This window comes from Muscardinus avellanarius (assembly GCF_963383645.1).
Source record: "Muscardinus avellanarius genome assembly, chromosome: 5".
In the NCBI taxonomy this organism is placed as follows: domain Eukaryota; kingdom Metazoa; phylum Chordata; class Mammalia; order Rodentia; family Gliridae; genus Muscardinus; species Muscardinus avellanarius.
This window is the reverse complement of record NC_137790.1, coordinates 14113376-14123838: the sequence shown is the minus strand read 5'-3', so window position 1 is coordinate 14123838 and position 10463 is coordinate 14113376. Positions and strand designations below refer to the sequence as shown.

At 44.6% G+C, this 10463-nt stretch overlaps 1 protein-coding gene across 4 annotated transcripts in view; it reads right to left on the bottom strand.

The window, feature by feature from the left end:
- Positions 1–3975: 3975 nt before the first annotated feature.
- TIAM1 (TIAM Rac1 associated GEF 1) overlaps positions 3976–10463 on the bottom strand; it is a gene marked incomplete at both ends in the record, with an annotated part of 154675 nt that continues 148187 nt past the window's right edge. For all 4 annotated transcript variants that reach the window (XM_080695940.1, XM_080695941.1, XM_080695942.1 and 1 more), the window contains 2 exons: positions 3976–4445; positions 8222–8394. In XM_080695940.1, coding sequence (XP_080552066.1) covers positions 3976–4445; positions 8222–8394 — 643 coding nt within the window. The remainder of the gene's footprint in view (positions 4446–8221; positions 8395–10463) is intronic.

Here is a 10463-nt window from a genome sequence, read left to right as displayed (position 1 = left end):
ATGCCCAGCTGAAGATACTTTTTAAAAGGTCTGCACTCTTTAAGTATTGCTCAGCATCAAATTACATGGAGGCCATCAAATTAATGCTTCTCAAATATGAACATGCCTAAGCTGGGCATGATGGCACATGCATGTAATCCCAGTACTTGGGAGGCTGAGGCAGGAGGATTGCATGTTGGAGATCAGCCTCAGCAACATGGCAAAACCCTCCTCAACCTAGTAAGACCCTGCTTCAGAACATACAAAAATAAAAAAATTTAAAATAACAAGGGCTGGGGGATATAGCGTCAAGGTAGAATGCCCCTGAGTTCAATCTCCAATAAAACACACGCGCGCGCGCGCACACACACACACACACACACACACACACACACGCCTAAGTATCACCCAGTGATTTTATAAAAATAGAGGCTTAGTTCTTATGCCTTGGCTAGGGCAAATTTCTGCCTTTCTTTCTTTCTTTCTTTCTTTCTTTCTTTCTTTCTTTCTTTCTTTCTTTTTTTGTATACTGTGGGTTGGACCCAGGGGCATCCTACCACTGAGCCTACAACCCCAGCCCTATTTTTTATTCTTTATTTTGAAACAGGGTCTAAGTTGTAGAGAGCCTCACCAAGTAGGCTACTCTCCTGTCTCAGCTTCCAGACTTCTGAGATTACAAGTGTGCATGACCAGACCTGGCAAGCCCCTGCCTTTCTAACAAGGTCTGGGAGGCTGATGCTGCTGACCCTGGCTCTCCACATAAGAGCGAGGACCTACATAGCAGGGCTCACCCTCCCTGTGGAGAAACTGCTCTAGATCAGAGCAGACAGAAAAAAAAAAGCTTCACCTGGAGGGCAGGTGTTCTGTGGGAACGTGGACCAGGTAAGTCTTGTCAGAAATTCAGGAGAGACTGGGACTCCAACAGGAAGAGAAAGAAAGGCAAAGGCTACATTTACCATGTGTGTGAGAGTGCGTGTTTCTGTGAGAGCGTAGGCAGTAGGCCCCTGGGGATAAAATGTGGAGTGACCCCCAAAACTCCCTAACCCAGGTCTGAGTTCTGCATGCCACCCCAATATTTCTCCAGGACGTCTCCATCTGCTCCCACAAGGACAGAGCAGTAGGCAGGAAAAGAAATAAAGAATTCCACCAACCACGAACTGAAAATATTTTTAAAAACTTCACTGAAGATGTATAGATTGTCTTATCATCATTCCCTAAACAATACAGTAATAACAACTACTTTATACTGTTTTAGGTTTTATAAGTAACCTAGAGATGATTTAAGATATTTAGGCGGGCCGGGCGTGGTGGTGCACTGTAATCCCAGCGCTTGGGAGGCTGAGACAGGAGGATCGCGCAGGTTCAAAGCCAGCCTCAGCTACTGAGTGAGGCTCTCGGCAACTTAGTGAGACCCTGTTTCCAAATAAAATATAAAATAGGTCTGGGAGTATAGCCCAGAGGTAGAAAGCCCCTGGGTTCCATCCCAAGTACCAAAAAAAAAAAAAAAAAAGATATTCAGGAGGATGTATGTAGGTTATATGCAAATACTGCACTAATTTATATAAGTGTATTCAGTATCCTTGGATTCTGGTGTGCACAGGAGTCTTGGAACCATTCCACAAATTCCAAAGGACATCAGTCATGGCCAATTTGGTTAAACAGACTTGGATTTTGGGTAACTCCTGTTCTTTAACTCTTTACACAAAGATGCTGATCAATTATGGTGTTGTTGTTTTGTTGTTGTTGTTGTTGCTGTCAAAACTTTAAGCTCTAGCAAAACAGCTTTCTTAATGATCACCATAGCTACTTTAAAAAAAAATACATTCCCAGGAATTTTCGCCCATGTTATCTCCCTCCCCCTCCCTCCCTCCCTCCTTCCTTCCTTCCCTCCCTCCCTCCCTCCCTCTCTCTCTCTCTTGCCACCCCCAAAGGCACAGCACCACACGTACACTTTTCAATATTTTTATTGTTTGACAGGCATTTACAACGTTCCATTCATAGACCTAAAAACATAAAAATAGACCTTCTTTCAGCTTATAAAAGAAATATATAAGAACTTTTGACATAGACACGTCATGACCGTATGTACAAGAGACAATGGCACCCTCTCCAAGCACCAGACTTTCCAGTATTTTCGATGGATGCGTTGCAGGGGGCCCAGTAAACGCGACAATTCCACGCCTTCTGCATCTGTTTTTCCATCCGGACACAATCGAACCCGAGATGATATGAAACAATGGAGTGATACAAAGGGTATAGAAACCATTCTAAAGCTTTTTTTTTTTTTAAGAAAACCAGAAGATATAGCAAAAATTTAATAGAATAAAACTTTCAAAAGATCAAGCTCAGAGCCCTGGAAACCCGGGAGGGGAGGAGAAGGGACGGGAGCGCGGGAAAGCAAAGCGGAGTTGGGGGCACAGGAGCGTGATGTTCTGAACTCTCTACTGTCTGGAAATATAAAGCCATAACTGATTCTTATAAAATATAATTCCTAAAGCTACTATAAAATTCAGGTCTTTAAAGTACCTACTGATGTGTCAAACACCAAATAGATATTTTTCCCAGAAAAGAAAGTTTTCATATTATTTAAACCCTTCTTAGGAAGTGGGCAAATGTGGAATGGGAAAAGGAAAAAAAAAAAAGCTATAAACCTTTTCTTTCAAAAACAAAAAACATAAAACATTGAAAGTGCTATAACTTATTTTTTTATTGTTGTTCTTCCTGTTTGGATATCTGTTTGGAACATGAGGCTTATTACCATGTTTACCCTGTTTCGTTGGCACGAAGAAAGTGTTGAACGTAAGAGATGATTTCTGAAGAGGTTGTTTGGTTCAGAGGTTTGGTTCTGGGATGCCAGGGAAGGGGTAGGTAAGCTATGGATGGAGATGCAGGCGTGATGGGCGAACCAGTAATCACCATAGCAACCCCATGAGAAGGCGGCTTCCCACTCTGCCAAGTGCAACGGACACACACACTACCCGTTCCCTGTCATGAGTAACCAACCAAACTCCCATCGCAAATATAGAGTCAAACATCAAACAAACAAACAAACAAAAAAAAAATGCTTCTTGGAGGAAAAAAAAAGTTCATCCTTAGCATGAGCTTCCTACGGGTCTTTCATATATAAATATAAAGCCACGTGCCTCACTCTCTCTCTGAAAAAGGATATAATCCTCATTTTTTAAGACTCAAGAGTTACACCTAACACTGTAAAATTCTCATCTATTTGTGCCCCTGCATCTCAGGTAAAATACAAAAAATAGTGTCTTTTCTTTTTTTTTTTCTTTTTTTTTTCTCTAAAGTGACCCATTTGGATCTCTTTCCCAAGAGTTTGGCATCTTTATAATTCTATGCAAAACTAGAGCTTCCGTACACCAACACTGAGTAAGACCAGCCATGGACCAAAAACAGAAGAAAAAAATAAAATAAGATAAAAGGCTCATCAAAACAGAAATGACCACCCTCTCCTCACACATTCTTAAAATACACAGATATCATCAGACACTGAAGAAGAGGGGAAGGAGTCGGAACACTGCTGTACAGGTGTTTTGTTTCGGTTTGTGTTTTGCCGGCGGTCTCCCCAGCCAGGCGACTGATGTCAGAAGGACGCGCTTTATTATCTTTTTAGCTTTTTTTTTTTCCGTGTGTTTGCAATCCCGTTAATCTGGCATCCTTACTTAAACTGCTGGGGGCGATTTGCTTTCCAGTGCTATTGATTCTTTTTTTTTTTTCTCTAATTCTTCAGGTCCTGATTCATTGAGAATAAATAATAAAGCCCTTAGTAATATACAGAAGATAGGACTTATGGGTGGGTGGGGGGCCCTGAACAATTCTTTCCGATGTCGTTGTTCACAATGACGAAGGCGGGTGGCTACATGGCTTCGGAACCAAGTCAGCTGCCAAAACTGTGTGTCAAGAGTGCGGCCTAAGGGGACATTCTCCTGGAGGGTGGCAGGGCGGGCAGGGGCGGGGAGAGGTATCTACAAAGTCACGCGGTCAGATCTCGGTGTTCAGTTTCCTGGAGGGCGCGAAGTCTTCGCGCCTGACCCAAATGACCTCCTCACTGGTACTCTCGGGCCCCCCATTGATGCCCGACAAGGCGGCCTGCTTCTTGAGCTGCGTCATGCGCGACGCGTGGCTATCCAAGGTTTTCCGGCCTCTCTCTCGCTGACTGATGGAGACGGCCTGAAGCCGCTCCTGCAGGTCTCTGTCCACGGAGGCGCCCTTCACGGACTCACAGAACTCGTCCTCGTCACTCAGGATGTCTGTCTCCTTGACGTCATCTTGCTCTTCGTACTGGGCAAGATCAAACTGTTCCTCCACCCACCGGTCAGTGTCCCCGCCACCGGGGGGCTGCTGGGTGTTTTTCTCCGGGCTGCTGGCGCACACGGCATCGGAATCAATGGTAAACCTGTTTCGAGCCAGCCGCCGCCTCCTCCTCCCAAGGGACTTGCTGGGGGCAGACACTGCACACACACACACACACAAAAATATAACAAAGAAACCCCCCGCAGGCTTTAGTGTGAGAGGACAATGCAAAACGCAAAGGAAAGGAACAGGACAGGTAATGGTAAGCACTCAGCGTGCTGAGGTCTTTGGGGGCTAAGTCTAGATTGATTGATTTTTTTTTGCAGTACTGGGGATGGAACCCAGGGGCGTTCTACCTCTGAGCTACACCCCCGACCCTAATTTTTATTCTTTATTTTGAAACAGGGTCTCGCTGAGCTGCAAAGGGCCTCACTAAGTAGCTGAGGCTGTCTGCTAACCGTGATCCTCCTGTCTCAGCCTCGCAAATGCTGGGATTATAAGCGTGCGCCACCACGCCTGGCTAAAATAGTAATTCTTTAGTAAGGGCGAAGGATACTTCTATGGTTTTGCTATCTTTGTAGACACCACCAAGGTATAGAAAGGAGGTAGAAGCACTGGTCTAAGATATGGTGCTTTCTGGACACATGGACAGAGTATTTGTTTTTTTAATTCCATTTTTATTACTAGGGATTGAACCTACTTCCAAGCTGCACCCCCAACCATTTTTAATAATTTTTAAAATTTTGAAACAGGGTTTTGCAAAGTCGCGAGGCTGGCCTGGAACCCACGCTTCCCCTATCTCAGCCTCTCAAGTACTAGGATTACAGATATGCGCCATCATGCCCAGCTTGATGATAATATTTCTTGGGTATGTACAGTTGTGTTAAGGACACAGCATCCCTCTTACAGAGAACACAGAAAAGAGCAGCTCCCAGAGACAGAACTGTCCACTGGTTTCCTATTCCCTTTCTGACAAAGTCCCACATGAACTGGAGGCTAAGCTATCGGGAGCCTGCGTCCTTCCTAACCACACACTGTGAGTCATTCTTCTACAGGGCAATGACATTATCAGTGCCTGAGTGGAATGAGAAATGAATTACGGGTGACACTCAAGTAGCTGATCAACAAAGTGCTGGATAAAGGAACTAGAAGGTAAAAAGAAATACACCTCTGGATTTATTCTTTGACCAACTGCCCTCTAAGAAGCCAGGGTTAACTAAAAACATAAGTAGTCACCACCTGATCAAGCAGACAAGCAAACATCTCCAACACACACACACACACACACACACACACACACACACACACACACACGTGATGGCTCAACATGGAAACACAGCCTGCTTCTCCCTGGAGAGGGAAGTGGTTGTTGCATTAGACACAAAAATGTGAAATGCAACACAAGCTTTCCAGAGGAGGGGAAGAGATTGAACAATGGTTAGGAGCTGCTTTCTTGAAACCCAAGTCCTGAAAGTTGTGAGACAGCTTCAACGCTGCTAGCACTGGGATGCCTGTTCTCCATGACTGCCAAAGGCAGCCTCGACTACAATGCCAGGGCAGAGAGCTCAACTGGACCTCGGGAGGCTCCAGCTCCAGCCATCCTCTCCCTGAGAGCCCGCCTGTGGGTCCACTGCTACCCAAGTGACCCATCATCTAAAAACATGGAACAGATGAACACTACTCTTGTTCAAAGAGGAGAATAAAAACCATTTCCTGGTAAGGTGTCAGAGAGGGAAAAAATATCTACTTCTATTCCACTGGGAAAAAGCTTGAATTTCTGTTCAGTTTTATTTAAACTCTATTATAGCAGAGTGCATCTCTCTCTGAGCTACATCAAAACTACCCCCATTCAAAATTGGGCTACTGGAAATACTTATGAATGGTCTGCGTCCTAAAGAATTTAAGAGTAAAGTGTGTTAATGTCTGTATCTTTGAAATGTATCAAAAATAAGAAGAGTTGATGGATGGCAGATGGATAGTTAGATGATAATGAAAATGTAGAAAAATATTGATGAATTCTTTCAACCACTCTGTAAAGTCTGAAATTTTTCATAAGGACATGGTGGATCAAAGAAGGTATTTCCATTAGGCTATTGGCAGAAGTGCAGTACTTTTAGGCTAAGTATGGAAGAAAGATATTTATCCTTATTATCCTAGGCAAGCAGAACCGAAGTATTCATGAAAATGCAAAATGAAGCAAAACCATCTATCCTTTATTAAAAGGAGAGCTAGTAACCCAGCTGACATGAATGGGTTCATCTCAGTATTTTAGGGAAAGAATCTTTTGATTTGAGTCTTTCCAGTGTTCATTGCTAAGCAATGCTGGACTGATCTAGCCAAGAACATTAAAAAAATCATTAAAAATGAAAACTGGATGGTTAGTTGAGCTGTCTCCAAAGCACAGAGATAAGCTTTTCACCAGCCCAAAATGAGCCATCAGGTAGAAAAATCTTTCAACCAGTCAAACCCAGCAGACCTTCCCCTGGTATTCATGATGATGGTCTAGGCTGTGGGTCGGCTTTATTTTCCTTCCAAAAAGACCTCTGCAAGGAACACTTCTGTGTACCCTATACATGAAAGGTGATTGGTTTCTAACCAATTTCAGCTCTAAATTTGGATTCATTGATTAACAACTGAAATCTGCCCACTGACAGGCAGGTTCCCTGAGGCTAGAACATATGTTCCAAATGAAACATTCCCTTGGAACAAAATGAGCAGGTAAAACAACGTCAAGAGAAAATTATCTCCAGGGAGCTACAAAGGATCCATGGACTGTCCCCATAGGGGAACCCCAAGAGGAACTGTGGCTAGGGATGCGTGCATAACTTGTAGTACATCTGGGGGGAACGGTGGAGTACTCAGTGTTACCTGCACTAGGCTTTCTTAGCTCACCTGGAGAACAGAGTTAAAGATGACCCCCAAATTAGTTAAACTTAAGGTGCTTCAAGAATTAAATAGCCCATATCAGGCTAGGTAGATATGTGTATGGAAAAACCTTTCACCACGCAAAGTTCTACCTATGTCTCTTCAACACCAATGAGAACTGGTGGAAAGATAACTGGAACAAAGTTTAGAAAACTTTTTGGCAAATGCAAAGAAAGTCTCTTTTGTTGGAATCCTCCCTGCAAAATTCCGGGCTGCCGCTTAAGAAAGGAGTGATTAAATGTTAAAATCTTGACGTCATTAAGTACCTCTGGTTGCTATGTAAATATCTTTCTCCCTAGATCAGTACCTAGAGAAGAGGCTACTATTTTCAGGGGGTGGCATTGACCTTCCTTCCTCATTGCTCCTGCCTGATGGGCTCAGTCTTGCATGAAAATTTACTCTGAAACTATTTAAACTCTAGACTCCTCTTCCAGTAGCAGCTCAAGGCTTGCCCAAATTAACACTGAGAATAAAAATAAGGCTACAGGCATAAAGCGAGGGTCAAAATCGGATGCGCCATCTGGTCTACCAAACTGCCCCTTCCCCTACTGAGAACAGGCATTGCTCTGCCACCAGATTACAAACCCACAGTGTTCTCAGAGGGGTGGGCTCTGGCCTGACTGAGACAGGACACACTGACTTTTGCTAAAGAAAGAAGCTGGCTTTCATGCAAAGCAGCGGCTCTCAGTCTGCAAGCAGGCTAAGATGGCCCCTCCAGAAGGATGCGCTCGCTTGCTGGCTTGGCAAATGGGAAAGGAGCTCACCAGCCAAGAGAAGGGGAGCGCAGGGAAGCTAAGAGGGAGGGCAAGAGGAGCAAACAAGGAGGCTCCCAGGGAGCCACTGGGAAGGAAGCAAAGGCAAGGAGCCTTATACCCAGGAAGAAAGGTACGCCCTACTTCAGTCCCCAAAGCCACATCTAACTCTTGCAAAACACGGAGGTCCAGCTCACTGGAGTTCTACAGTGGAGTGGGGGTGACGGGAATCTTGTAGGTCTGAATCCCCACAGTACCTGCCCTGCTCATGACTGGTCTGGCACCTTTCAGCGCGCATAATCTTTTTCCTCCAAAAGGGACATACTGCTGGGATGAGGGAAGGCTTTCGGTTTTGAGGAGCTGTCTTCTGTGCTTATCTCGCAGGATCGAATGCACCGCCTTCAGGAAATCCTTCCTGCTCTCTGGGGAGCTGGAAAAAAAAAGATTTACAGCGGTCAGGGAAACCATATTCAACACACCAGGAACCTCTAATGTTACCAGGTGTAGCCAAACAAATATCCCCAGAGACTACACTCCAGCCCTTTTTATTTTTATTTTATGTTATTGTGTGTGTGTGTAAAGGCATTCTGCCTCCAAGCTACACCCCAGCCCTATTTTTTATTCTTTATTTTGAAACAGGGTCTCACTGCAACTCAAGTCTCTGGGTTCAATACCCAGTATCCTCTTCTCCCCCAAACACATACACATGAACTGTAAAATCTTTGCAAGCTGTAAATCTTTTTTTTTTTTTTTTTTTTTGGTAGTACTGGAGATGGCACCCAGGGGAATCAGGGGCATTCTACCTCTGAGCTACACCCCCAGCCCTATTTTTATTCTTTATTTTATTTTATTTTATTTATTTATTTATTATTTTTTTTTGGTGGTACTGGGGTTCCTGGAAGCCCTTCTACCTCCGGGCTACACTCCCAGACCTATTTTTACATTTTTATTTGGAAACAGGGTCTCCTAAGCCAGTGCGCGCGGCTGGCTTCGAACCTGCGCGATCCTCCTGTCTCAGCCTCCCAAGCGCGGGGATTACAAGCGTGCGCCACCACGCCCGGCTTTATTTTATTTTATTTTTTTACGGGTTTGGGGATGGAACCTAGGGCATTCAACCACTGAGCTACATCCCCTGCCCTATTTTTTATTCTTTATTTTGAAACAGGGTCTCACTGAGTTGCAGATGGCCTAAGTAACTGAGGCTGTCCATGAACCGAGATCCTCCCGTCTCAGCCTCCCGATTTCTGGGATTACAAGTGTGCGCCACCACACACGGCTTATTCTTTATTTTGAAACAGGGTCTCACTGAGTTGCAAATGGCCTCACAAAGTAGCCGAGGCTGGCCATGAACGATGATCCTCCGGTCTCAGCCTCCCAAATGCTGGGATCACAAGCGTGGGCTACCGCACCCGGCTCCCAAGCCGTAATTCTAGAGGTGAAAAGCGTTTGTCCTGGAGAAGAGTTATTTATCTTGATAAGGTTGTAATATTTTTACCCAGGTAGGCCTCACTTAGTATTCCTTATCAACAACAAATATAGCAAGAGACAGACTTGATGAACCCACACACTCTATCAACAAAATCACAAGTGGATTTTCAGCCCAAATGAATGGTAAAGTTGGTGTTCAAACTATGGAGTATTTTAAGAACTCCTGTTTCTGGTGGTTTTTGGGGTTCTGCCCTTTGCTGACCCCTGTGGCCCAAGAAAGAGAGGTGACAGAGCAACATAAACATAGGTTTTGGGGTTAAATCCACTTGAGTTTGCACCCAGTGTGCATTTTCTAGAACGTGCTGGGCAAAGCGCCCTCTGTGAGCCTTGGCTCCTTCCTCTGAGACTGGCTAGGTAAAAATAATAAGTGCAAGGTGCTTAGCATTACTTCACAGTCGGTAAATGTACCCTCTTCTTATCTAGCAAGAGTGTTACACAATATCACTCAGAGTCATGATAGGGCAGAAGCTACTTCTGTGTCTGTGAGCAGCTCACTGCACTCTACTCCTCCCTGTGTGGAGCGGCGGGTGGTGGCTGAGTAATCACTGAGTGCTAGTGATTAAGTACGAGGATGATTAGCCATCGATCATATGTAAAGCCAAATCGCATGCTGTCTGTTGGGACCAACCATTTTGATATTTCTAAGGGAAAAAATAAAACAGAGAGGGAATTAACTGGCTGCATATGGGAGAAGACCTCAAACTCTCCTGGAGGTGGGAGAGGAGGAAGGAAGACAGAGAAGGGCTGAGGAAGTAAGAGGTAAAATAAGAAGCCAGGCTTGGTGGTACATGCCTGCAGTGCCAGTTCTTAAGAGGCTGAGAAAGGAGAATCGAAAGTCTGAGGCCAGCCTCAGCAACTTAGTGAGACCTTCAGCAACCTAGTGAGATGAGACCCTGTTTCAAAAATAAAAAGGGCTTGGAATATAGCTTGGAGGTAAAATGCCCGTGGATTCAATCTCCAGTGCCAAAAATAGGAGAGGAAGAAGAGGATCAAGAGAAGAGGAGAAGGAAA